This window comes from Onychostruthus taczanowskii, unplaced genomic scaffold, assembly GCF_017590055.1.
Source record: "Onychostruthus taczanowskii isolate IOZ18803 unplaced genomic scaffold, ASM1759005v1 scaffold14, whole genome shotgun sequence".
In the NCBI taxonomy this organism is placed as follows: domain Eukaryota; kingdom Metazoa; phylum Chordata; class Aves; order Passeriformes; family Passeridae; genus Onychostruthus; species Onychostruthus taczanowskii.
In genome coordinates, this window is record NW_024498573.1 from 2,007,367 (window position 1) to 2,034,558 (window position 27,192).

A 27,192-nucleotide genomic window follows, 5' to 3' on the forward strand; every position below is an offset into this window, starting at 1 on the left:
TCCCATCCTGCTGGCAGCGCTGCTCCAAAGGCAGGGGAAGTGATGGAATCGGGGGCACCTCCAAATCCTGAAGCTGCTGCTGGGGTGGGCATCAGGTACGGGGGTGTCCTGGGGAGGGACACCCTGCTGGGGGGTCCCTGGGAGGTGGGCAGAGGGTGGCACCTGGCCCCGGGGCTCGGAGCTCCTTGCAGTGCCCAAGGGGAGCTCGCCCAGCCCGCCTGGGGCAGGGAACCAAACCCAGCTTTCCTCCTCTTCCCTCCCTTTGCCCAGTGAGCCACAGCCTGCCTTTAACTCTCTCTTTGCTCCCCCAGATCATGATCGAGTTCTGCCCGGGCGGGGCCGTGGATGCCACGATGCTGGGTGAGTGCAGCTGTGCCCGGGGCAATGCCCACTGGGCATTTCCAGCCTCCTGGCACCAGGAGCAACCCTCAGACAGATGGCAGGCGTGGGTGCCACAGCTGCCCTTTCTCTCCCAGGAGTTTGCCTATTTCCATCCCCTGAGCAGAAGGTGTGGCAGCCCCGGGGGAGTTTTTGAGCTACTTTAATGTCCTTTTGTGATTTAAGCTGCTGGGATCAGCAGGGGTGGGGAGAAGGGAGAGTCTGGCTGCAGGGGAAAGCTGAATTTCAATATTTATCTGCTGGGGGCACTGGGATCCCGTTCCCACAGCTCCCAGCAGGGCTGAGATGTTGAAGCTGGGTGCCTGTCAAGGTGAATTTCCCCAGATGTTTTTGCTGACTTCTCCGTATGGTATCAGTCACTGGCTGAGGCACAGAGCTCTGCTGAGCTGCAGTTTGCAGCAATCCCAGCAACCTCCCCTTTTCCACCTCCTCCCTCCCACACAGAGAGAGCTGCTGGGAGCAGGGATGGGTGGCTGCACCCCAAAAGAGCCCTGGCTGGTGGCACAGCCCCTCTGGGTGACATCCCTTCTGCACAGCAGATGTGACACTCTGACATCACCTTGCCTAGAGCCCTGGGACAGAGCCACATCTCCCTGGGGGTGACTCCTTGTCAGCCTGATCCTTCCAAAGACCTTGCTTGCTTTTTATTTCCAAATTTATCATCTTTAACTCAGCCCTTAAACCTTGTCCCTCCTTTAGGGAATTTCTTTAAAGCTGCTCCAAATCACTGCGTGAAAAAATACCTTTCCTGGAGTGCTAGAGGGAATGATGCCTTCCCCGTGGAAAAACCTCAGCAGGGGGGTTTTACCCATCTCTTGGGACATAAAAACGCTCCTGAGCATTCATGGCTCCTCTCTGGAGGAGCTGGCAGGGGCAGCAGAGAAAACCATGAGAGAGCAGCCTGGCTGTGGCTCTGTGACCCCTGAGTGAGGGTGAGGAGGAGCTGGAGCTCAGGAATGCTCCCAGAATTAGTAAATTCAGAATTAATAAATCCCAGAATTCCAGAAATGCTGAATGCTGCCTGTCCCACCTCCCCATCCCCACCTGCAACTGGGGTTTGCCCTTCAAAATCTTATGGACAAAACTTGAGGCCCACTGGAACTTGGTTTTGCCAGATGGAGGGTGAAAATCATCAGCTTTTCCCAGAGCAGGGAAGATACTGGTGAGGAAAGGATGAACAAAGTGGCTGACCCAGCATCTCCAGGCTGTGGTTAAGATCCTTGCTCTGAGCAAACATCTGTCCCAGCTGCTGGGGTCCCTCCATCAGCCCCTCTGGTGCTGGCTGAGCCCTGCTCTGCTCTGCTGGAGGAAGGATCTGCACTGCAGAGGCCCTGCTGAGGAGGGAGGGCAGCTCAGGAGGTGCTGGCCATCTGGAGGGGGGATGCTCTGCAGAGCTGTCACCCTGGCCTGGTGGAGGTGGCCCAGCAGAGCTCAGCAGGGAGGTCACGCTGTCCCTGTGAGCACCAAAAATGGAATCACTGAATCGCAAAACATCCTCAGCTGGAAGGGACACACAAAATCCAGCTCCTGACCCTGCACAGGACGGCCTCAAGAATCCCATCATGTGCCTGAGAGTGTCCAAAAACGCCTTGAACTCTGGCACTGGTGCTACCCAAAACACCAGCTCCGAGCAGTGGGTAGGGATAACCCTGCTGAGCATTTAAATCGTGTTCCTTTGGGAAGTGCTGTGTCCCTGGTGATGTTTAGGGGCTGCCCTGCACCCCCACAGCAGGGATCATTCCCTGCTTCCCTGGGGAGTGAGGGCTGCTGGCGTTCATGCCTGTGTCTGAGCCCAGTGCAGCTGGCTGAAACCCAGCTTGTCTGTCTTCCCAAATTGTCAGGGAATTTGCAGTTCAGACCCCATCCCAAGCATTTCTGGCTCCCCCTCCTCATCCCCCTCTCCCACTGCTCCAGTGAGCATTCCCAGGAGGGAACAAGGAGCCAGCAGCTCCAAGAGGTGGAAATTCTGCTGCAAGGCTTAGGGAATAAATCACCTTTACAAGCTGATTTCCATCATCCCCTGCTGCTCTGACACAGGGACAGTGGCTTTGCCATGCTCTGCTGGGCCTTCCTGCTGCTCAGGTGAGCATCCCTTTATCCCTGCCCTGTTTGACCTCCCTGTCCCTCCCTGCAGAGCTGGACAGGGGTCTGACTGAGCCCCAGATCCAGGTGATTTGCCGCCAGATGTTGGAAGCTCTGCACTACCTGCACAGCAAAAGGATCATCCACAGGGACCTGAAGGCTGGCAACGTGCTCCTCACCCAGGATGGGGACATCAAGCTGGGTGAGTCAGTCCCTGGCATCACCCCCAGGGACAGCTGGAGCTGGATTTGTAGGGTTTGGGTGTCCCTGAGTGTGCTGGGATTGATGGATGCTCCTCTGCTGCAGGACGAGGGAAAGGTTTGGTTCCAGGGAAAGGCAAATGAAGCTGCGTGCTGTGCTGAGCCCCCAGGGCACAGCCAGCTCAGGCCCCCGATGGATTTTCCTTCCCTGAGTTTGTTTAATCCCTCTCTGAACCCCATTTCTGTGCCTTTTGGCCTGCTGAGCATCCTGAGCAGGGTGCCAGTTGGCAGGGCTGGGAGCTGGAAGAATTCCTCTTATCTGCACAGCAGCTTTGGTGGTGACAGGGGGAGCGTTGCCAAAGGGTTCCTTTGCCAGCTCGCTCCGCTCTGGAGTTAAATTGGCACCCAACGACCTGCTGGGGCAGGAGAGGGTGGATTTGTCTGCAGGAGGGTGACCCCCAGGCAGGGACATCCTGAGCTCAGGCTGGGGATGGGTGACAGCTCCTCCAGATGCCACCAGAGCTGTCCTGGAGAGCAAACCCACCTGGAGTGGGCTCAGTACCCCCTGCAGGTCTGACCAGTTCAATTTGGGTTGAGCTGAGAAGGGACAAAATCAGGGAGAGGCATCTAGCAGTGGCTGAGAGAGAAGGAATGGAACAGCACTTTGGGTTTTCTGCTCTAAAATCAGGCTTTTTGCTAGGAAAGAAGTCCTGAAATCTGCCATGGAGGAATGGAACAGCACTTTGGTTTTTCTGCTCTAAAATCAGATTTTTTCTTAGGAAATACATTCCTCCATAGCAGAATTCAGGATTTAACAGCACTTCAGTTTTTCTGCTCTAAAATCAGACTTTTGGCTAGGAAATAAGTTCCTGAAATCTGTTATGGAGGAATGTAACACCACTTTGATTTTTCTGCTCTGAAAATCAGGTTTTCTGCTAGGAAATAATCCTGAAATCTGCCACGGAGCTGCTTTTGTTTGCAGAAAAGAGCTCCATTTCCTCCTAGACGTGTAAGGTTTGGCAGGGGGGGTTGTTGTGCCTGTTTTTTAGTAAATGGGAGAGGAAAATCCTGGGGGTCATGTACCCCAAACCAAGTTTAATTCCTGATGCTCAGCTCAGAGGACACAGCTCATGGCATCACGTTCTTGTCTCCAGTGTCTGTTGTTTGCTTTCCAGTCTGTCTCAGCCAAGTGTGCTAACTCAGAAGGGTTTTTCAGCTTTCCTCCAGCCTCTAATGTTACTGCTCTTTGCAGCTGACTTTGGAGTGTCTGCCAAGAACATGAAAACCTTGCAGAAGCGAGATTCCTTCATTGGGACCCCTTACTGGTGAGTCCCCCGTTCGTGAAGGGTTTCACTGCTGAAAATCAGGTTAGCTCTGAAGCTTTGGGGTGTGTTGGACCACGGTGCCTTAGGGTGGGAGGATCTGAATGAAGGTTCTTGGCTGTTTTCTGCACTTTCAAGGGTTTTCCTTGCCTGTGAGCAGCCCCAGTGGTGTGGGAGCTCTGTGTGCTGCTGAGGGGTCACAGTGCTCCAGGCTTGGAGCGAGGGTCACACGAGTGTGTTCTCCCTGCTCCCCCCACCCCGGGGGTGAGATGGGCTTTGAAGGCACTCCAAGCACATGGGAATGAGTCCCTGCCCCAGAAACACAACCTCTAAATCACCCAGCTTGCTGAAGGAATGGAATTGCAGGGATTAATTGATGCTCTGAGGCAACATCCGCGCCAGATGTCAACGGCCTGGGGGTTTTCTGTGGAGGAGGGAGGGGGCTGCACCCCGTGGAAAAGATGCTGCTGCTTCTGAAACCCGGAGCTGGGGGGAAAAGCTGTGTTTTCTGCAGCACTGGGGGAAAAAAAAATCGGTGTTTTCTGCAGCTCTGTGGGTTATTTGAAGGGTTTAATTGCTGCTGCCAGGCGTCACCCCGGCCTCGCTCTGCCCTTCGCAGGATGGCCCCGGAGGTGGTGATGTGTGAGACCATGAAGGACACTCCCTACGACTACAAGGCTGACATCTGGTCCCTGGGGATCACCCTGATCGAGATGGCCCAGATTGAGCCACCCCACCATGAGCTCAACCCCATGAGGGTCCTGCTGAAGATCGCCAAGTCCGACCCGCCCACGCTCAGCTGCCCTTCCAAATGGTGAGGGGCAGCCCAGGGAGCATCTCCCAGCTCACACACGGAGAAAAACCAGTTGGTTTTAACAGTTTTCTTTCATTTGAGTAGGGTTTTAGCTGTATTCTGGGTCCAGCTGTGTGCAAGGGGCTGGGAAGGCGCTGCTGGCTGAGGGCAGGATGCGCACACTGCTCACAGTGTCCAGGCAGCACAGGGAGAGCTGCTGCTCACCCACAGACACCCCCCCCAAAACCAGGGGTGACCCCTTGGCTGGTCTCAAAACAACCTGTGTGTATGAAAGGCAGATTTTTCTCTAAAGCTGGAGGTGGCCAAGAGCTCCAGAACTGCTTTCCCTGAAGTCTGGAAAGCCAATTCTGCATGTAAAAGAAAACTAGCCAGTTAATTTAAAGAAAACTAGCTAGTTGATTTTTATTTGTTTATTTATTTTATTAATTTACTTATTTCTAAATCATAGAAGCTGCTGCAGATCAGCCAGCAGCAAATTACTGGCAGAGCCCTGGAGTCCCAGCATTGTCACAGCAGTCCCAGTCATTGTCACAGGCAGCAGGCTGGGTGGGAGCTGCCTCTGGAGCTGCCCAGAAGTGACATCAGGGCCATGCTCTGGAGCTCAGAGCTGCACTTTGCAGGCTGAGGGTGCCCTCCTATGGGGTTCCTGGTCCTTCACAGCCACCCTTTCCCACTGGGGCTCCTTGTCCCCAAGCAGCTCCTGCCATGGGCTCCTCTGGGGGACAGCTGCTGTGTCCTGCCCTGCCTCTGCACAGGGGCTGGGCTCAGTCCCCACCATCTGCTGCCAGCACAGCTAAAGGCAAAACCTGGTCCCTGATCTGACCCTGTTGCTGCTTGTCATACAAATAATCAGAATTACTGAGCTCAGGGTTTCCCATGGGAGCAAAATGCTGATTATGGCCAATTGCAAGCTGGGACAGAACCTGCTGAGGGATCAGGCTGATCCCTCTGCTATTTGAGGCCTTTCCTGTGCTGAATTTCTCACCACCAGCTGTGTTTTAAGGTCCCTGGAGTTCAGAGATTTCCTGAAGAAGGCGCTGGACAAGAACCCAGAGACCCGGCCCAGTGCTGCCCAGCTGCTGGAGGTAGGGACCAGAGCCGTGACCCCAGACTGGATTCACATTATTTCTGTCTTGTTTAGAAAGTTCATAGCACTTTTCAGCCACTAAAACTCTCCAAAAAGGATCAGCAATGTTTTTCCCTTTGGAGCAACCTGCAGAGCCCCTGTGGACACCACCTGGAGCAGAAGCAGCTCCTGTGGCAGCCAGCTTGGGCTGAACCTGGTTAGCCCTGATTGAAATTCAATTCCTTTCCTCCAGTCCCTTCCCAAAATCACAGCAAACACCTGGGAGCTGCTGTTCCCTGCTGGCTGCACTGTGTGCTGGTGCACAGAGCCCAGGGACTCCCCTGCCTTTGGTGCAGCTCAGCACCAGCATTGTGAGCAGTGTGATTCCACTGTGAGCACTGTGATTCCAGCCCCATTCCAATTTAACCTCCCCCCAGGCTCTCCTGGCTCCCAGGGATCCTGCAGACTGCTCCTGGTGACATTCTGTGGGCAGATGTCCCCTTGTTTCAATGCTGCTGCTGCTTTTTTTGGGGGAGCTGCTGCCATAAAGCAGCTTTGGGGAACATCTGAGGTTCAGTGTGCCCTGAACCTCAGCCTCACTTCTGTGAATTCCTCTGGGGGTAAATCCCAGTGACACTGCAAGGAACCACAGCCTCAGGTCTCTGAAAGCCAAAAGTCGTCCTCGGGCTCACAAGGTGTGACTTTGGCCACCTGATATTTACACTGTGCTTGGTTTTCAGCATCCCTTTGTCAGCAAGGTGACCAGCAACAGGGCCCTGCGGGAGCTGGTGGCCGAGGCCAAGGCTGAGGTGATGGAGGAGATCGAGGACAGTCGGGATGAAGCAGAGGAGGATGACTCCTCGGAGTCTGCCTCGGTGAGCAGCTTCACCACGGTGGCTGTGCTGGGGGAAAGAACCTGGTGATTTTTTCAGCTTCCAAAAACTGGTTTGGGTCACATCAGGTGGAGGGGGAGTGGTTGCTTGGCCGAGGAGGGGCTGGGTTTTGGTGGCCACCAAGGGCATGGAGAAATAATGGTGCTGGGGTGCGGGGCCCAGTGCCCCTCACTGGAGGGGCTCAAGAAAAGTGGTTAAAAAACAAAAGGAAAAGGAAAAAAAAATGAAATAAGCCCTGATGCAGGCTGGAGAAGGTGCAGTGAAAGCAAAGCCAGCAGCACGTGGAGGGACCACCAGCCCAAGGAGGGAGCTGGGCAGATCTGTCCCTGGGCTTGGCTCTGCAGGGAACATCTCAGAGCTGTTTGGGGACATGTCTCGACCTCCCTCCTCTGTCACAAAGGGAAGTGGCTCATCCACAGTGGAGTCAGCCATTGGAAAAGGAGTTTGGTGTGCAAATTCCTCATCTGCCTCTTAAGGATGTGCAGGTTCTGGGGCTTTTTCATTGTTCCTCTTCCGTCCCCACCGGATCCTTGGGGCCACAAACCTGGGGAAAGATGGAAGCATCCCAGGGCAGATGTCCTACAAGGGACATTCCCTCAGGGTTCAGGGTGCCTTTGCTCTGCCTTGTAGCCCTTGCAGTTGTGTTGAGTGGGTGCCCAACCCAACATCTGCCCTTGCCTCTCTTTGCAGCCCCCTGGGAAGCACAAGCGGGACCCGTCCGAGCTGAGCCAGCTGAGCCTTGATGGGGAGAAACCTCCGGACTCGCCCTTGCCCAAAGCTGTGAACGGCTCCGCGGGGACTGGCAAGGACACCACAGAGAGCCAGAGCCACAGAGCCTCGGATAAAGGGATGAGCAGTGACGGTGACAAACTGGGGAGCAACCACTCCACAAAACCCAGCTCGGCCTCCTCGGCCACCCAGGACAAGCCGGACATCATCCTGCAGCCAGGACATTTGGGAAACTCAACAGAGGGGAACAAGGAGCCCAGGCCAGGCAGAGAGGAGAGGAAGAGCCTTGGGGAGGGGAAGAGCCTTGAACAGAGGAAGAGCATCGAGGAGAGGAAGAGCATCGGGGAGGGGAAGAGCATTGAGGAGAGGAAGAGCATGGGGGAGAGGAAGAGCATCATGGAGCGACCAGAGAGTGTTTTCCTGGAGAACTTCAGCGAGGAGAAGCTGGCCAATGGAAGCCTGGAGCCCCTGGGACCATTCCCCCGCTCCAAAAGGGACTCGGATTCCGGCAGCACTTCAGCCTCTGAGAGCATGGACCTCACCATCTCCTTGTCTGCTGACCTGTCCCTCAACAGGGAGAGTGGCTCCATCTCCCTCAAGGTGAGAGTGGTGCCAGAGGGTCCTGGAGAACATGCAGGAGGGAAGAACCCTTCCCTAGGGAAAGCTTTCCAGGGTTTGTTTTCCATGTTGCCTGTCCCAGCTGGGCTCAGGCCAGCACAGCATTTACAGCTGGGTTGAGCTGTGCCAGGGGGATGTGGCATGTCCTCAAGTGAAGGAGGAGCTCATGGTGGAGCTGCTGAAGGTTCATGTGTCCTCTTTTGTGCCAGGCCATTGAAATCTAGGGGAAGTCTGATGTCTTGTGTCTATTTTGTGTGAAGTAACCATGCCATGACCATGACTTGTCCTTGCTTACAAGTGAAACCCCAAATGGGGCTTCCTAAACTTTATCCATAGTCCATCACTCATCTGCTCTTCCTCAGCACACCTGATCCCAGGAAAAAGTTCATCTGGGCTTGTGCCTCTCAGTTTTCCCCACCTGCTCCAATCTAGCCTGGCTTGTGTCAGCAGGGGCTGCACAAAGACCTCCGAGGCTTCTTGACTTTTGCTAAAGCTTCCTGGAGGCTGGGAATGCTAGACCTGGAGCTGCCCAGGTCAGCAGGGCTTCAAGGAAGCTTCCTGGAGACTGGGAATGCTAGACCTGGAGCTGCCCAGGTCAGCAGGGCTTCAAGGAACAGGCAAAATAACTGGAATGGTATTTGCTGAGCTCCAGGAGAAGAAATGTTATGACTTGAGGGGGCAGAGGGATGTGTTGCACAAGATCTTTGTCACATTGCCTGCATGAGTGAGAACTTCCCGGCACAGAAACATGCCTAAAAACCTTTCTTGGCAAAACCTTCCCCACCTCCTGCTGGGAGCTGGAGAGCCAACATCCCCCAGAGCAGTCTGCAATCCCTAATGATTGGAAATGTGCTGCTCTTGCACAGGAATTTCCTCCTCCTCCTCCTTTCCAGGATACCTGTAATCCTTGAGGAGGAGGAATACGATGCCACACAGAAATTTGCTCTCTGAGTTGGTCCTTTAGAAGGGGAAAGGAGTTGTTTGGGTTTTTCAGGGAGTAAGCCATGTGAGGAAGGTGAGGAAGAGTCTTTGGGAGGTGGGTCAGGTTTCTTCAGGGTGGAAGTCCCCTGTTCCATGGTTTAGTAGCCACACTGGATCTCCAAATTCACTGACGGTTTGTGCCCCTTGTGGTTTCCTTCTGTATGTTCCTCATGAATAACAGAGCATTAATATTGCTCTGAGGGCTCCAGTCCAGCTCTTGCAGCCCTGGGGAGCTGCTTCACAGCCCCTCCTCTCCTCCCTGCCCACCCCAGGACTCCAGGATGCAGAAGAAGACCCTGAAACGCACCCGCAAGTTTGTGGTGGACGGCGTGGAGGTGAGCGTCACCACCTCCAAGATCATCAGTGAGGATGAGAAGAAGGATGAAGAAATGAGGTTCCTCAGGCAAGTGGGGCCCTGGGATGGAGGGAGGGCAGGGTTTTCCTCTCTGTGAGCTAATCCAGGGGCGACCTAAAGTCCTTGTTGTTGTCTTGGTCCCACTTGGACAGGGGAAGGAGGGATTCAGCTCAAGATGCAGCAAGACTGGGACAAGGGGAGGTTTGTTGTGGCTGGCTCTGTCCTCTGGGGGTGACTGAATGTGTCCCCAGGGCTGCAGATGGCTGGCTCAGTGGAAATTAGCTCAGAAATCTTCTCAAGATGTTCCTCTCCCTTTTGTTCTCAAGTCTCCTCAGACTTCATTAACAGAATGGCCAAGGGAGTTGTAAACTCCTGGAGCATTATTTAATATTCATGGGTGTATCCTCCCTCCTTGATGACTCCTTTGCCAATCTTACAGCTTTCAAACCTCCGTGACTTACTCTCAGAAAGAGGAGCTGCTGTTTCTAGCACTGAAATGAAAAGGCCCTTAAAATAATTAAAATACAAATTGTTTCATTTGATGCCCAATTCCAGGCTCCCTCATGCTGCTCTTGGGGACTCCCTGAGAGGATAATTTGTCCTAAACGCTGTGTCCCTGTGGCTGCCTTATTCCTCAGCCCCAATATCAGATTTATGTAAAAGCTCATTAGCAGAGCTCATTTACTGGTGAGCTGGATGAAGGGAGAGATGCAATGTCATCATAGATGGGTCAGAATTTGGGAAAACTGCCCTTTTTGCCACCCAGGTGTGAATAAGAATGGACACAGAGCACAGAGGCCAGGCCAGAGCAGTCCAGCTTGGGACTTGAGGACCAGTGAGCACTACCCCAGCTGGCACAATGGGTATTTGGGGTGCTGGGGGACACCAGTCCCTGCAGAACCACCTCAGGAGCCTTGCCAGGGCTTGTTTGGAAGCTGTGAATGCTAACAGGCCTTACCTGTGGGAGCTGGTGGTTTTCCACAGTTCCCATGAGTAGCATCCTGCTTCCTGCAGTGTCCCAGCACCTGGAGCACATCAGGGAGCTGGGATCTGCCTCCTGCCTGTGCTCAGAGCAGGGCAGGTGTCAGAACTCAGAGCATCCCTCTGGATGCCCTGGATGGCTCAAAGCCCTGGCAGGAAGCCAAAGACACCTGGGAATTCGATCTCTACCCATGGAGCAAATGACCAACTGCATATGAAGAATTACAAGTCACAAAAGTTTAGATAACATAACAGTAGCTGTCACAGGGTGAAAGGTGAAATTTTAAAGAATTTTACTATGGGGGTCTAGGGGGACAAGATGGAGGGATCTGGGCGTTGTCCTGTCCTTCTTCCTTCTTCTTCCTAGCCTCCATCTTCTTGGTGACGGTGGCACTTTGGGATTGTTTTAGGGTAGAAAGTCACTGTCTAACATAGGTGATAGGCATGGGAAAATAAGTAACTGTGAATATCGAATATGTAGTTTGTAGTATAAAAGACAACGCCAGCCCAGGGGCGGGGAGTGGGCCTCAGACTGACCTGCAGAACAGACCTTGGCAGGCCAGACAGAAAATGTTTTAGATAAGAAATAATAAACAACCTCGAGAACGACAGCCGAAGACTCCTGATTTCTTCTTCAACAGCTGGGTTGGGGTAAAGAGACTTTTTTAACACACCTCGGGATCATCTCAGCCAGAGGAAATCCCGAGAGGCAGGGTGCTGTGGGCTGCAGGTGCAGCTTCCACTCCCTGCTGGGATGCTCTGCTTGTGGATGGAACTGCCCCTGCCCGTCACATCCCTCCCACCCTGCCTGACCCTGCATCTCTCTGTCCCCCTGCCCCACCCTGCCCCTCTGCAGGCGCCAGGAGCTGCGGGAGCTGCGTCTCCTGCAGAAGGAGGAGCACAGGAACCAGGCCCAGCTGAACAGCAAACACCAGCTGCAGCAGGAGCAGATGCTGCGGCGCTTCGAGCAGGAGATGATGGTAGGAGGGCAGGGAAAACCCCTGGGAATCAGCTGGGAGCCCAGCTCCTCTGCAGGTGCCCCACATGGGGATGCTCTCAGGGTTACAACAGCCTTGGGCATCACAGGAACCCCTTTGGGATTTGCAGCATGGATGGAGGATGGAGGTTTTGTGGGCATTAAGCACCCTGGGAAGCACTGGCAGCCTTTGCCTGGCAGGGTGTAACAGAGAAAGGGTTGTTCTGGACTTTCTCCCTTTAATGATCTTTTCTTTTATGTCTGTTCATGGCTACTGTGAGAAACAGTTTATAGTGCTGTTGTAATTCACAGGAAAAAAAAAAACCCTTTAAATAAGAAAGCAGCACAGCCTGAGTGTGACAGCAGGAAATCTGGCAAGGCTTTGAGAGTAAACTGAATAAACTGGCCTCACACACTTGGTCCCTTCTGTTGGAGTAAAGTAATATTGTAGCTAATCACAAAATGGTTTGGGTTGGAAGGGACCTTAAAGATCTTCTCTTTCCATGGCATGAGGGCAGCGTTGGAGCACAGAGCTCCAAACTTTGTGATGTGTTGGTTGGAAGTTCCCCTCCTCTGTAAAGAGGCTCAATCCAAGCAGGAACAACCCCCCTGTCCCTTTTTTCTTGTTTTTTCTCTTTTCACTTTTCTCTTTAAACTTTTGGAAGGCAACAAAGCGGGAACCCTAACCTGAACCCTAACCTTTCCTGGGCAGGCAAAGAAGAAGTTCTATGACGCGGAGCTGGAGAACCTGGAGCGGCAGCAGAAGCAGCAGATTGAGAGGATGGAGCAGGAGCACGCCCTGCGCCGGCGCGAGGAGGCCAAGCGCATCCGCCTGGAGCAGGAGCGCGACCACGCCTGCTTCCTGGAGCAGCTCAAGCAGATGAAGAAGGAGGTGAAAATTGGGGCTGGGAGGGAGGGAAGGTGATTTCCTGCGCCTCTTTCTTCCTGGGGAGTTCAGCATTTCTCGTAGCAGAACTTGAGAGGAAAGTCTTGCTTTTGGGTGGCTCCTGAGGTGTTTTGGGTGGTTCCTGAGATGGTTTTGGGTGATTCCTGAGGTGTTTGGGTGATTTCTGAGGTTTTTGGGTGATTTTTGAGGTTTTTGGGTGATTTTTGAGGTTTTTGGGTGATTCCTGAGGTCCTTTTTGGGTGGTTCTTGAGGTGTTTTTGGGTGGTTCCTGAGGGCCTTTTGGGTGATTCCTGAGGTGTTTTTGGGTGATTCCTGAGGTGGTTTTGGGTGGTTCCTGAGGTGTTTTTGGGTGGTTCCTGAGGGCCTTTTGGGTGATTCCCGAGATGTTTTTGGGTGATTCCTGAGGTGGTTTTGGGTGATTCCTGAGCTGTTGAGTGACTGGAGGTAGGGTTGTTCCTGGCCCAAAGCGCCCTGCAGGGAAATTTAATTTCCTCCCCACAGGTTAAGAACGAGGTTGAGAAGCTGCCACGGCAGCAGCGCAAAGGGAACCTGAAGGTGAAGATGGACGACTTCACCCAGAAAAAACAAACCATGGTGAGACCCAGGGAAGATCCCCCCAGTTCCAAGACTGGGAAATGTGCAGTAGAATAAAGCACCCTTCCTGCTGGAGGGACTGGCAGGTTCTGAAACACCAGCAGCTGCTTTCCAAGCCGCGGCAGAAGCAGAGCTCATGGTGGCACTGCTGGTTTGTCAACAGGAACAGGAGTTTTTGGCCAAGCAGAAGGAGGACCTGGAGCAGGCCATGAAGAACATCATTGCCCAGAACAAAAGAGAGATCTGTGACAAGGAGCGTGAGTGCCTCAACAAGAAGCAGCAGCTGATGAGAGGTGGGTGGCAAAGGCTGTGAGGGAGGGGAGGGAGTGCTGCAACCATGGGTTTATCCAGCCCTGGCTCTTCCCACGCAGCAGATGCTGTGACAGAGTTGCAAGCTGGCAGGATGGGATGTGGAAAAAACCAGCCTTGCCAGGTCCTGTCTAAATGTTTAACAATAATAATACTTAGTGCTTTAATCTTCAGAGTGCTTTACAAATATGAACCAATTAGGCTTCATAATTGCAAAAAATCAGGTTCCAATATGGTTTGCAACCAATTTCTCTTGGAAAACAGGGGGTGAATGATCACCCCCAACATCTGCCGTGCTGTTGGTGTGCCCACAGGTCTCTCGAGCTTGGGACACTTTGTGTGACCAGGATGGGAGGCCAGGGTGGGTGATCTCCTGCTCCTTCTCCTCCCCACAGACCGGGAAGCTTGCATCTGGGATCTGGAGGAGCGTCAGCAGCAGGAGAAGCACCAGCTCATCAAGCAGCAGCTGAAGGACCAGTATTTCCTCCAGAGGCACGAGCTGCTCCGGAAGCACGAGAAGGTGAAAGCTTTGCACCTTCCCATGCTGGTGTGGGTCAGCAAAGTGTCCAGGTGCCCCTGGGTGTTTCTCTTCTCTTCTTTCTGAAAGGAGGGAAATCACCAAGGTTGTGTTCCATCCCTATATGGGCTGTTCACTTAAGAGTTGGACGCCATCCTTTTGGGTCCCTTCCAACTCAGAATATTCTGTAATTCTGTCATTCTACAAATTCTGTAATTCTAAGGGTGGGTTGGGAGTTAAAGGGCTTGGTCATTATTAAGACCAGAGTACAGCTGGTGTCAAGAAGGCAATGAAGCCTTCTTGCCTGGGACGTGTGCTCTGTGTTGTGTGCATTTGATGTGCAAGAAGTTGGGAATTCTGGGGGGCTTTTCTGGAAATCTGCCACTGCCCAGGATTTGGCATGGTTGCCTCCTAGAGCACGGAGTGAAGACTGGCACTTCCAGCCCCTTCTCCTCTGCTTTGCCAGCATGTTCAGCCCCATCCCCTCTTGTCCCTTTGGAGTGTCACCAGCCACCTCCAGGCTATTCCCAAAACTGCCCTCCAGCTGTCCCTATTCCCCTCAGGGCTCTGGGGAGGTGTCCTCCCCTCTGAGCCCTGTGTGCCTGCAGGAAAGGGAGCAGATGCAGCGCTACAACCAGCGCATGCTGGAGCAGCTGAAGGTGAGGCAGCAGCAGGAGAAGGCCCGGCTGCCCAAAATCCAGCGCAGCGAGGGCAAGACCCGCATGGCCATGTACAAGAAGAGCCTGCACATCCACTCCAGTGGCAGCGCCTCCGAGCAGAGGGAGAAGATCAAACAGGTCAGGGCCTGAAAAGGCACCAGGAGTTGAGGCTTGGCTTGGCTTGGTGCGGGGAGAAATCTGCATTTTCCCAAATTCCTGTTTCCAGAGTTTAACTTACTGCTGGGTTGGAGGGCTGTGTTTTGTGGTGTCACGTGTGGTTTTCAGCGCTGCCTCCATCGTGACTTGTGTTGGGAAGCAACACAAATTCCTTCCTTCCTGTGCAATAATGGAAATTGGCTGGTCTCTCAGGCAGCCCCAGAGACCAGGGCAATGCTGCCTACACATTGCTTTTCTGTCTTCCAGTTTGCTCTGCAGGAGGAGAAGAGGCAGAAAGCAGAGCGGCTGCACCAGCAGCAGAAGCACGAGTCACAGATGAAGGACATGCAGGCCCAGTGTGAGAGCAACACCAACGAGCTCCAGCATCTCCAGGTACTCATCCCTCATGGCTTGGTCTGCTAGAGCTGCCTGTGCAGGGCTCAGCCTCTGGAGAAGTGGCTGCAGAGGACTGTCAGGGGTTGGTGTCCCCTTGCTCTTGCCTGAGAGGTTTTTGTTGCCATTGTCTATAAACGTGGAGCTCAGAGCTCTGAATGTCTCTGCCCAAGACATTGGGTCTAAACATGGAGCTCAGAATATCTCTGCCTAAGACAAATCCTGTTTGACTGTAAGAAATAGATGTAACTAAAGCTGATAAGCCAAGAAACACTTATAATTAAGAAATAATTAGCATAAGATTGTAATAGCATAAATATAACATCTGCATTGTCTCACCCTTCGCATGAGACTGAAAATGGAATAAAAGTTTTTAAAACACCTCTCAGTTACCCCATCCCTAAATCAGGAAAGAGTTTAATCCAGCATTTGACCACTGGATGTACAGCTCCAGCTGCTGATGGGTGTTGTGTTTCCTGATGTGTTTTTAGAATGAGAAGTGTCACCTCCTGATCGAGCACGAAACCCAGAAGCTGAAGTCCCTGGATGAGAGCCACAACCAGCACATGAAGGAGTGGAGGGACAAGCTGAGACCACGGAAGAAGGTGGGTTGTCCTGGCTGTGAGCAGGGTGTGCTGGCTGGCTGGAGGGTTTATTGGTGGCTTTCCAGCTGGGCTATGCCCAGTGGGCTGCCTTGGCCTGGATAGCTCAGTTCTGCTCAGCACAGCCTGTCCGAGCTCCCAAGCAGCTGCTAGCCACAGGCAACCTTAGCAAGCTCAAGTGATATCAGCTCTTAGTGATTATCAGATCTTTGTGATTTCAGCTCTTTATCTTCCTAGGTGCCAGGCAGACACAGGGAGAGAGAGGAGAAGGCCGTGTGAGGTTCCAAAGAAATTCTTTATTGGCGTCCTCCACGAAGGTTCTCAGTGACAGCTCTTCTACTGAACTGGGCAGAAGTAGGGGTTTATATACATTACAGGGGTTTTGGAAATTGTCCAATAGTAAGGATCAAAGGAAAGTGACCTATAGGCTTACAGAGAGATAAGCAAGGGTCTGAAGGGGGAAGAGAGGGGCTTCTAAGGTCCAGTCATCATGACTTGGCATTTCCTGGCTTAGGCTTCTGACCTCCAAGGAGCCATTGCAGGCCCTGGGCCTGCTACAGGAGAGGACAGTGCCCACAGCTCCAGAACCATCTCAAACACAGCTCTTGTGTTGTTCTCTTTGCTCAAGGCCCTGGAGGATGAGCTGAACCAGAAGAAGCGTGAGCAGGAGATGTTCTTCAAGCTGAGCGAGGAGGCCGATGGACAGGTGCCAGTGTCCCCCAGCAAACACGCCAAGTTCGTCCCCTTCAGCTCCTCAGAGAGCTTGTAACACCTGGCAGGCCACCAGCTGGTACTGGCCGTGCCCTCCTGGGCTGCAGGGGCAACTTGGACTGGGAAGACCCTGTCAGCAGCCCCTTCTCACCACAGCACCCTCCTGTCCCCGCGCTCTGCCTGGGATGAACGTGGCCTCTGCGCTGAGGGATGCTGGCTGGAACTTGGGGTGGCTTTCCCAGGAGCTCCAGGCTGGGAATTGGGGCAGGACCCTCTCTGGATTGTACTTGCACTGATGGCTGGATGCTTCCTAGGTGAGCCTGGCGCTCACTGGGTTTGTCAGCTCAGACTGGAGCAGTGACCACTCTGACCAGGAGAAACAGCCCCTCAGGACAGGGCTGTCACCTCGCTCTCCCCACCGTGGCTGCTCCTGTCCCAGTCCTTTGTAAGGCCTGGCCTGAGGCACAGCAGCTCTGGCATTGTCTTAAACTCACCTTGGCCTTAAACTTACTCCTCTCCACCGTGGCCTTTTATTGCCACAGAGAGACAGAGATTTGGGGGGGTTTTGCCTAGGGAGGGCTGGGTTTTTTCTTTCCTCCTGCTCCCCATGCAGACTGTGCAGAAAGGGGCTGGATGTCCTCCCAAAGATGCTTCTGCTCTTCATTTGCTGTCACCAGTGGCACCACAGCCCCTCTGGCACTAGCTCTGTTTCCAGAGGCTGGCTTTGGGCTGTTGGCACTGCCCAGCTGGCTGCAGGCTTTGCTTTGAGGCAGTGCAGGGGCAGAGGGGAGGTTGGGGACAGCGCTCAGCCCTGCGGTGACACGGTGGAGTGTGTGTCACTGCCGTGTGCCTTTGGGAGGAGAGGGGTGAAGGGTGTTACAGCCACAGCTCTCACGATCACACAGGTGCTTCAGGCTGGTTTTTAAGTCGTTTCTGTGTGGGGCCGTGTGGGTTAGGCAGCCTGGCCAGGGGGTTATGGCTGCAGAGCATCCTTTGGGAGGAACAAAGGAACAGTGGAACACGGGAAGAGGAGATGCAAAGGGGCTTGTTGCCCCCAGCATCTCCTTGTCCACTGATGTCTCATCTCCCTGTGATGTGCACAGCTTTTTGGATGGTTCTCCTGGCTGGGTGTCGTGGCAGAATGGCAGAGCAGGTCCTCTGTCCTTTCTGTCCCCTCCTCCTGCACAAGGCAGGGCTGTGCTGAGCTGCTGGGTGGGACTGGGGGCACAGAGCTGGGGAGGGGTCAGGGACCTCACTGGCAGCACCTTCTTCTTTACACAACCCAAAGGTGTAAGGCAGCACTTAAGGTTTTTTCTGGTTTGTTTTAGACCTGTTTCTTTAGCAAGAAAAAAAAATTCTGCTTAAAAAAAAAAAAGAAAAAAGTTGTTATTTTCAAGTCCCCTCTGTTGATTTACTGGCATTTCAGGGAAAGGTGGTATGTGATGTGCCTCACTTCTAGGTACTGGCTGAAGGAGGCAGCCCCCAGGTCTTTAACTCTGGATCTGGGGAGTGCATTTCCTACCCTTTTAGAGCTTCTAATCCATATTTATAAGCTTCCTGCAAGCTAGCAAGGCTCTGTCTCTTCGGGCCATTCCAGGTTACCTCTGATGTCACAGCAGTGATGTCTCTGTCAATGAACACAGGAAGGGCTCCTTGCCCACCTCCAAAAGTGTGGATTGTGCCTCCCAGATGTGATAACACGAGGCTGGGAGCTGATGGGAGGCTAATGAATGCCAAGGGATGTTCCTAAATGGGACAAGGGGCTGATTGGAGACTTCTGACCCCCTTAGGAATGTGTTGCAGCAGCCCCAGTGGTTCTGGTTCTGGTCCTGCTGGAGCTGTTCTGTGCAAGGGCTGTGTGCCAGAGCCCTGTCCCTGAGGGCCCTGCAGAAGCTGTGCTGCAGCAGCAGCACAATGTCAACCCTCACCGGAGGGGCTCTGCTGCCTTCTCCAGCAGCCCAGGCAGCACCATCCCTCTCTGGACACCCTGCAGCCACGAGGAAAGGTTTTCTGGGGGCTCTGCAAGCTGGTGCACTGCCCCCGTGGTAAATCAGGTATCCCTTCCTGCAGTCCAGCTGGTTTTCAGCTTGGAGAGAGCATCACAGCCCTGGTAAATCAGGTATCCCTCCCTCCCAGGGTAAATCAGGTATCCCTCCCTGCAGTCCAGCTGGTTTTCAGCTTGGAGAGAGCATCACAGCCTTGCTGACAGAGGCAGGGATGGCTCTGTCCCCCCATTTTTGTTCTCTCCCTGGGTGTGCCAGGCTCCAGTACCGTGTCCCACACCTAGAAGGGGGGCACATCATCTGACTGTCATGTTTACAGCGTGGTTATCATTTTCCCTCTTTTCAAAAGAGGATGTTTTTTGTTGTTCCCTGTGCAGAAGGAACCACAATTAAACCCAGCTTGCTTTTCGGGGAGGGGATGGGATACGATTTTTAAAATTGTGGCTTCGAATAAAAAGGGTTTTTTAAAAAAAATATTTTGTAAAATATATTCAGTGGGGCCACCACCATGATGTAAAGACCTCTCTAATAAAGTAACAGACTGAGAAACCTGGGCATGGATCTGCTTTTGTGCCTGCTTGCCAGCTGTGACCTCAGCTCAGCTTAGGGAGGGGATGGGACACGATTTTTAAAATTGTGGCTTCAAATAAAAAGGGTTTTTTAAAAATATTTTGTAAAATATCTTCAGTGGGGCCACCACCATGATGTAAAGACCTCTCTAATAAAGTAACAGACTGAGAAACCTGGGCATGGATCTGCTTTTGTGCCTGCTTGCCAGCTGTGACCTCAGCTCAGCTTTGCTTCTGCTCTGGGTTTTACTGACTTAGAGAAACTTGTGGCATTTGAACTTGGCAAGGCTGAATAAAGGCGAGCTGGAGCCTCTCCTGCTGCTCAGGGGCAGGCACATCTTGGCACCAAGCTGAGGTTCTGGGGTCTGAAGGGGAAGCAGCCGCTCCTGGGTGAGTCCTGTGTGTGCTCAGATGGTGCTGGGCTGACGCTGCTCGGTGAGGAGTGAGTACTGCACCCCAGCAAAGCACTTCTGCAGGGATCCTTCCTCCTTTTTAATTCCTTCCTGCATTTCTGCAGGGATCCCTCTTCCTTTTTAATTAACAGGGATCTCGCACCGACGCTTCAGTTCCCTTGGTTTGGTGGCACAAGGAGATGCCTCCCTGTCTCCTCCCATGCTCTCCTCTGCTCAGGAGGAGTAAAAAAAAATCATGTTTTTCCCTGTGGGTGCAGGGGGAAATCTCTGCCTCATCCCCTGGGCTGCTCAGGAAAGCTCCCACCACGGAAACCAAACGCCCTTTGTTCCCTGCTCACAACTTTTCACCTGCTGCTCTCATTGACTCCTCTCAAGGACACACCACATTAAATCAGGGCAGCTTGACAACAGCCCATGGAGCTGCTGTGGCTTTACCCTCAATTTTGGAAGGTTGTGCCAGAAGATGCCAATTCAACCTTGGATTTCCTGCAGGGAATGACCTTGCTGGCAGTGCCCACCCCAGGTAAGTGCAGAACCTGAGCTCAGGTGAATTGCTGAAAAGGAGATGGAATTGGGAGTGTGAGGCGGTGCTGATGAGGTTTTAAATGAGCAGAGAGAGAAGGATGAGCAAAGCCTGAGGGTTCTTGTCTCCTTGCTCCACGAGGTAGTAAGGAATGGACTATCTGAGAAGACATAATTAATCATTTTGTTTATGTATAGCAGGACTGCACTGGTCTCAGTGTATCCCAGGAAAGCAGGAGATCTCCTGGGAATATTTAACTTCATCTGCATGTCCTTGGCAGTGCCTGAGGGGAACTTCAACCATGAGGCTTTAACATATATATAAATATATGTATAAGTACTATATATTCCAGAAATAACTGTTAACTACCATTTCATCCGGGTGCTAGGCTGAAAACAGAGCGAAAGTAAAAATATTTCTTCATTTTTAAACACAGAGCTGACAGCCCTGAGAAGTTCCTGGTGCTGCAGCTGCTGCAGCATTCCCTGTGGTTCAGCTCCTGTCACATCTGGGCTCCAAACTCCTCTGGGCTGCCCAAGGGCTTTTGCAGTCGCTGATGCTGGAACTCTCTGGGGGGAGAAAAGCAGGGCAGGCAGAGAGGGCCTTGGGCTTGTACCTGAGTGCTCTCCTCCCACGGCTGCATCCCTGCTCCCTTGGTTCCTGACCTGCACCCTCTGAAGCCAAACGCTGCTGCAGTGGCCACTGGTTTATTCTCCAAACGCCAAACTCCCCATGGCTCGAGCAATCCAAGCCTCCCTGGAGGTGCTGGCCCTGCCTGGCTGCTGGTGTTTGCTCTCCTGCCCGGGATGGGGCTGGATTTTGGGGGCACTTTGCCCTGGCAGCCCATCCTGCACTGCTCCGGACCCGATTCCAGGCTGGCAGGAGCTGCTCTTCCTCTCGCTCACTAGATGGCACAACGCTGGAGCTCCTCAAGGGCTCTCTGGCTCTTTTCCCTGCATTTGGCACTCTCTGGGGCATCCCTCCCACCAGATCTCTGCTTCTCCTCGGGGTTTCAGTACTTTTCCAGCGTTGTCCTCAGGAGTTTCCCTGGGCTCCCCCATCTGAGGGCTCAGCACCCCCTGTGTGGGTTCTGCTCTCCCTGGGCAGGATGGGTGCTGCCTGCTGCCAGCCTGGCTCTCATGGGTGGCACCTAAACCCTGCAATTCAGGGGTCACAGCAGTGGAAAACTATTCCTGCTGACAGCTGAGCATCAGAGAGATCCAGCCCTGGTGTGAAATGGGAAATCTCTGCTGGGCTGGGCTGCAGCTGCAGGGATGTGTCCTCTGTGGGGGTAGGAGCATCATTTTGGACATTTTGGCTCGGGGAGGATGGATGCATTTGTTCTGTACACAGGGAGGACCAGGACATTCAGGCACCTGGCACAATCTCCCATTCTGAAATGGACAAGGGAGCAGCAGCAGCACTGGGCTCTCCGTGCCAGGATGGCTGCAGTCAGCATTCCCTCTGCAGTCAGGGTGATGGTGGGGCACTGCTTCCTCATTCCACTCCCTCCCTGACACCAGGCAGAGCTCAGGGACTGCCCAGCTGTGCCCAAACAGCTGGAGTGCACTTACAGCTGTGCAGAAACCCATTTGTCCACTGGAGCTGAGGGATGGTTTTTCAGAAGTCGTTTGCCCTCTTGTTTTAAATTGCTCAGCTGATCCTGACAGGCACGAAGGAGAGTGCAACAAGCCTGACTCTTGTGTAGGTCGTGACCTCTGCTGTGTAGCTATTTTATCACAGTTATTTTATTTTATTTGGCTTCATGAAGCTCCAGCCTGTGGTTAGGGCAGCAGGGGATGAATGTTTATCCTGAAACTCCCCTCAGCTGCACCTGCAGCACCCAACCTGTTTGTGGGACGTGCTGCTGCCACATCTCTGCTGTCCTGCAGCAGCCTCCCCAGAGGTGTGGGCTGAGCACAGGACTCCCAGGCCACTCACAAACCCCTCCTTTGGGCTCCCTGACAAATCCTGGGCAGATTCCCTGAGGAATGACCAGGGCACAGCAGAGCCCGAGGCAGGCTCTGCCTCTCCACTGTCGTTTCCCCAGGGAGGTGATCTGGTCAGCATGCAAAGCCACTCTCCACTCCTCTCTACAGCCCTCATTAGACTTGTTAATTAAGCTCTGGAGCCATTTTGCAGCCTGAGCTGAGATTCTCCCCCAAGCCCTGCTGGTTCCTGGGTGCTCATTAGCTGTGAGGCTGCCAGGGCCCAGGAGAGATGGAATCCCCTCAAGCAGGCCAGGGGAGAAGACAATGCTGATGCTTAAATGCTTCTCTAGCTTAACTCTCCTTTTCAGCATGTGAAGCCCAGGAATTGTTTCATTCCTCTCTCAAGCAGCTTTCTCCATTGCTCCACATCTCAGTGTACGCTCCAGCTGCTTTGGGTGTTTTCCTCACCATCCTCTGGAGGATTTGTGCATCTCCCAGGGCTTTTAAACAGGTAAAACTTCCTCTGCTCCAGCCTGGACACTCCACACAACACCAGGAGCTGCTGCTCCAGATGTTGGTGCTGTCCCAGGCTCTTTGTGAGCGCTTCCAGCCCCACCATCCCACATGAATGCCACAATGACAGAAGGAAGGGAGGATTCCACAGCTCACCTCCACATCCTCCTGCCTTCAAAGCACATCTGACTGAGCAGTGGTGATGGGGGCAGGAGTGGGGGTGATGTGCAGTAACCCAGAGCTGTGTCTGCACCCCAGCAGGCACCAGGGAGGTGACCAGTGGCCTGATGTCCCCTTCTGACAGCCCAGCAACCCTCCTGCAGGGACACTGTGATCTGGGACTTTGCTGAGGGGGAGGAGGATGAAGATGAGCCCTTGGGGAGGGGCAAAAAAGCCCTGGCAAACTGCCTGCACCTCCATTAATTCTCTGGGGTGGCTGTAGCAAAGTTAATAGTGTTAAAAAGAGCCACATTTAAGGAGCCGCTAAGGAGTGAGATGAGTTGTTTATGATTAAATTAAATTCATATGAAAACTAATGACCTGCCAGTGTAAGCCTTGAGTAACTTTATAATGTAATTAAAAGCCCAACGGGGGAGAGAGCTGTGGTTATGCCACGTGTTGAGGAGCTGCTGGGAGCACGGAGGCCACGGGCAAGTGCTGATGCAGAGAAGGGCCTGGGCACTGCCCTGGCTCCTCTCCTGGCACAGAGGGGGTCTGCCAGGAGGAGAGGTGGGTGCAGAGGTCAGCTCCTGGCTCACAGGGATAGAATCATGGACTGGTTTGGGCTGGAAGGGACCTTAAAGATCATCCCATTCCATGGGCAGGGACACCTTCCAATATCCCAGGTTAATCCAGCCTGGCCTTGGAAACTTCCAGGGACGGAACTTCCCTGCACAACCACGTGCCTCCCCACGCTCACGGTGAAGAATTCCTTCCTGATATCTAATCTCAGCCTGCTCTCAGGTTGAAGCCATTCCCCTGGTCCTGTCCCTGCACGCCCTTGCCAGCAGCCTCTCCGCGCAGGTATGCGGCGTGTCCCGGGCACGGCAGCTCCGACCCGAGCAGGACAGACCTGTCCCACTCATTTCCTGCCTCCTCTGGGGCCGCGGCTGCCGCCGGGCGCTGCTGCCATGGGACAAGAGCAGAACCGGCACGGGGTGAGGAGCTCACGCTCAGGTACGGGGAGCTCACCGGGACCGCTCCCCGGGAGAGGCACCGCGCTCTCAGAAACATCTCCCACCGCAGCGCCGGGCACGGAGCGGGCACGCCGGGCACGGAGCGGGCACACCGGGCACGGGCACGGAGCGGGCACACCGGGCACGGAGCGGGCACGCCGGGCACGGAGCGGGCACACCGGGCATGGACAAGGTGCGGGCACACCGGGCACGGAGCGGGCACACCGGGCACGGGCACGGAGCGGGTACACCGGGTACGGAGCGGGCACACCGGGCACGGAGCGGGCACACTGGGCACGGGCACGGAGGGGCCGCCCCGCCGGCCGGGATAGGCCGGGCCGGGCCGGGGCCGCCTCCCGCCCCCGGAGCGGGCGGCGCGGGGAGGCTCGGCCGCGCTGCAGCCTCCGGTGCCGGCGGGCAGCGCCACAGCGTCCCCGCTCCCCGAGGGGCACGGCAGCGGCGATGCCCAGGCGGAGCATCGCCGAGGTGAAGGTGCTGGACGTGCAGAAGCGGCGCATCCCCAACAAGCACTATGTGAGTGCCCGAGCCCGGCCCTGCGCGAACAAAGGCCGGGCGCTGCCGGCCCCGCTCCCGCGCGGAGCTCCGGGAAGGGAGGACGGAGGAGGAGGAGGAGAAAGAGGGCGGCAGCGCTGCCGGAGCTGCCTCTCACGGGTGTCCCGAGGGTGTCCCGCGGTGCCCGTGCCAGCGGGGGGATGCCCCGCCGCTGCCCCCGGCCCCGCGGGGGATGCCCGGGGATGCGGGCGGGGGTTGCGCGCACCGGGCAGCGGCCACGGGCAGCGCGGTGAGGCGTCCCCGCTGCTGCCGGGGCCCTGGGACCTGTTGGTCGCAGAGTCCCGGGGCAAAGGGACCACCCGGCTCCTGCTTTCTGCTCCCTGGGTAGTGCTCGGTGGCTAGGAAGGATCCCCCGTGTCGCCTGCATCCTGCCCAGCCTTGCTGCGTGCTCCGGGGCATCTTCCAAACTGTTGTGGGTTTGTCTATTTTTGAAGGTGGTTTTATTTTTTAAATTTTTTTTTTTTTGGTACGATTTAAACTTTGGTGTGTTTCCAGGCACCCGCGGAGAGCTTTGGGTGAATCCTGGCAACAGCCGTAAAACAAAGACCGAAATGTTCTTGCCTCCCGTTCTGCCGTAGCCCAGGGTGACCCGGTGACACACTGCTCGTGCCACGTTCGGGCTGTGCAGATGTGCTGTTTGCTCTGGCTGCAGTCAGTTGTCACAAGAGCCAGGCTTTCAGAGCTCTGCGGACACCAAGGGCTCCTCCAGGTCCCCTCGGCTGGTTTGTGGCACGGAGCAACAATTGGAGGAAAGCCGAGGGCAGCCAGCTCCGGGAGGCGAGGGCAGCGGCGTCCCTCCTTGCATCAGGGATGCGGCGTGGCCGCTGCCACCCTTCCCCTTATCGCCCCTTCTTCCTGCTGCCCTGCCCGGAGCTTTAGCAGCCCTGTCGCCTCTCCAGATGTGCGGTTTTTTCCCGCCGTGTCCATCTCATCCTCACTCATCGCGGCTGTGCCGTGGCCCCGCTCCGGAGCCGCGCGTACGTGCGGAGCTTTGCGCGCTGCTGTTTGTCTTGGCGGATGCGGGGCTTCGCCGCCGTGTCCCGTAGCGAGGCCGGGCTGGGATGGCTGCGGGAGCTCCTGTGCTGTCCCTCCGGTCCCTGATGTGCCCCTCGGGAGCGGTGTCCCCGCGGCAGGGACGCGCTCCCCGTGCCGCACACCGCCTGCCTTGCGCGCTCGCGGAGAGCCGGCTGGAGTTGGGAACGGCACAAATAATCCCCGTGAGGCTGCAAAACTGCGCCGGTGTTTTCTGAGGAGGGAGCTGGATGGCGGGGCAGAGGCTGGGGACAGGGAGCAGGAGCTCCGGGAGCGGTGTGTGACAGCTGCGCGGCCGCCCCAGCCCATCCCTGCGCCTCCAGCCCATCCCTGCGCCTCCAGCCCATCCCTGCGCCTCCAGCCTTCCCCTGCACTTGGCTTGGACCGAAATCCAGCAGCGGGAGCCAGCGTGGCTCGCCGGGAGAGGGCTGAGCCCAGGGAGGGGCCGGCAGCCTGCAGGCAGCTGCCTCCCCCGAGCAGCGCCGGAGTCAATGGGAGCCTTGCTGGAGGAATCAATAGAGCCGGGCAGATTCACAAAGCCGGTTAATTATATGAAACCAAACCTTTTTTTTTTTCCCCCCCCTTTTTTCCTCCTGCAAAGAGAAAGAGAGGCAGCAAATCATGGCTGAATCGTTTTAGACAGTGGCTGCTGTCACAGCAGGAATCCAAAGCAATCACCAAGTGTCCATGTAAAACCTTTGCCCTCTGCCTTCTCCCATCACACAGATTGCTCTGCCGCAGCCCTGGGGCAGCACTCCTGTCCCTGGGGAGGCTGGAGGACTCCCTGTCTCTTTGGGAGGCTGGAGGAGCACGCTGCCTTTTCCTCCTGGTGCCTCTGTGATGACCTGCCCTGCTCGGGCTCCTCTGCACCAGCCAGAGGTTTCCCTTTGCTGGACAAAGGTGTGATTGTGCTGCTCAAGATGAGGCCACAGCACAAAGTTATGAATTCCACTTTCCCAGAAAAGTGAGATCCAGCCAGTGTTTCAAAGTCCTTGTTGCACCTGCAGTGGGGAGGTCTGGCTCTATTCAGGCTGCTGTGGTTTGCCTTTCACCTGGGTAATTGATACTACAAGAATTGCAATGCCTGGGACAAGAAGTTGGTTGTTTTGCAGCTCTGCTGTGAAGCAGGATGCCCAATATTTCCCCAAATTGCAGGGCAAGCACCCAGCAAGGTGCTGGGCAGGGTTTGGGTAGCTGGGTGCAAGTGCTGAGCTGTGTTAGGGCTCAGCTGGGGACACAAGCCCAGCCCTGTGCCCTCAAACTCCTAAAAACTTGTGTTTTTAAGCTTTTCTTCATGGGCACTGCCTGGCAGGGGCATTGAGGAATGATCCTCCTGCAGGTGTTTGTTGCAGGACGCTCTGGCTCATCCCCATTTTCCAAGTGAACAGGGGACTCCATCCTGCAGGTGACATTTTCGGTTCCATTTCCCACACGCTCCTGTGTGAAGTGACCACACCTCAGGGGTGCTGCCAGCGAGGGCTCCGGGGCCATCCTGCAAATCAGGCAAGGTCCAAGGGGAAAGTTTAAAAATAATCATTGTGAGAGACAGAGGAGCAGACTGTCATTTCTCTGGTCTGGCCAAGTCTCTGATAAATGAATGTTTATTCAGAAAAGACCCAAAACAAAGCCATAGTAGAAACAGACTGGATTTTCCTTTAAAGGACTTCATGTGGGACCTTTTTATAGTATTGTGTTTGTTATTCTCGAGCAGAAGCACTAAAATAAAGCTTTTTCCTACTAAATCTAGATTGGGTTTTCTTTCCCTTGGGCAAGCTTCAGGATGTTTCATTTTGTTACAGCTGCAGTGTGTGTGTTTTCTATGTGTTAATAGCAGTGCCGTTGAATCCCATCTCCATTTCTGCCTACCAGGAACATTGCTGTAGTTATAGAGGTTTAAATAGTTGTTCTGGAGCACCATCCAAAATTATATATATCCATTCAACAGCACGCTGTTTGGGTGGGTCAGATTTTTGGGAAAGCTGGATTATGTTCTCGCAGGACTTCCATTGCCAGCCTCCATGTATCCCTGAAAAAGGGGAATTTAAACAAAGTGTGCAGCATACATTTATTTTGCAAAGCCAGTGAACAAGATGGCAAAGCTTGAAACAAGATGAAGACCTCATTAGTGGCAGCTGGCTTGTGAAAGTAATTAACAGTGCGTGGTGGAATCTGGCTAATGGGATCTACAGGTGTTTG

At 54.4% G+C, this 27,192-nt stretch overlaps 2 protein-coding genes across 3 annotated transcripts in view; both read left to right on the forward strand.

Annotated features, from left to right (window-relative positions):
• Positions 1–18,810, forward strand: part of STK10 (serine/threonine kinase 10) — a 42,365-nt gene extending 23,555 nt beyond the window's left edge. The window contains exons 3-19 of one of the 2 annotated variants that reach the window (XM_041397574.1): positions 312–360; positions 2,534–2,683; positions 3,934–4,006; positions 4,623–4,817; positions 5,821–5,902; positions 6,624–6,758; positions 7,467–8,105; positions 9,377–9,507; positions 11,297–11,420; positions 12,129–12,308; positions 12,825–12,917; positions 13,081–13,210; positions 13,622–13,746; positions 14,352–14,540; positions 14,826–14,951; positions 15,443–15,556; positions 16,182–18,810. In XM_041397574.1, the coding sequence (XP_041253508.1) occupies positions 312–360; positions 2,534–2,683; positions 3,934–4,006; positions 4,623–4,817; positions 5,821–5,902; positions 6,624–6,758; positions 7,467–8,105; positions 9,377–9,507; positions 11,297–11,420; positions 12,129–12,308; positions 12,825–12,917; positions 13,081–13,210; positions 13,622–13,746; positions 14,352–14,540; positions 14,826–14,951; positions 15,443–15,556; positions 16,182–16,322 (2,676 nt within the window). In that variant the 3' untranslated portion in view covers positions 16,323–18,810. Of the gene's footprint in view, positions 1–311; positions 361–2,533; positions 2,684–3,933; positions 4,007–4,590; positions 4,818–5,820; positions 5,903–6,623; positions 6,759–7,466; positions 8,106–9,376; positions 9,508–11,296; positions 11,421–12,128; positions 12,309–12,824; positions 12,918–13,080; positions 13,211–13,621; positions 13,747–14,351; positions 14,541–14,825; positions 14,952–15,442; positions 15,557–16,181 lie in introns of those variants that run through there. The other variant, XM_041397575.1, reaches the window with a different exon arrangement.
• A 5,017-nt stretch (positions 18,811–23,827) lies between these two features.
• Positions 23,828–27,192, forward strand: part of SH3PXD2B (SH3 and PX domains 2B) — a 66,121-nt gene continuing 62,756 nt past the window's right edge. Inside the window, exon 1 of the mRNA XM_041398017.1 lies at positions 23,828–23,925. Coding sequence (XP_041253951.1) covers positions 23,854–23,925 — 72 coding nt within the window. The 5' untranslated portion in view covers positions 23,828–23,853. The remainder of the gene's footprint in view (positions 23,926–27,192) is intronic.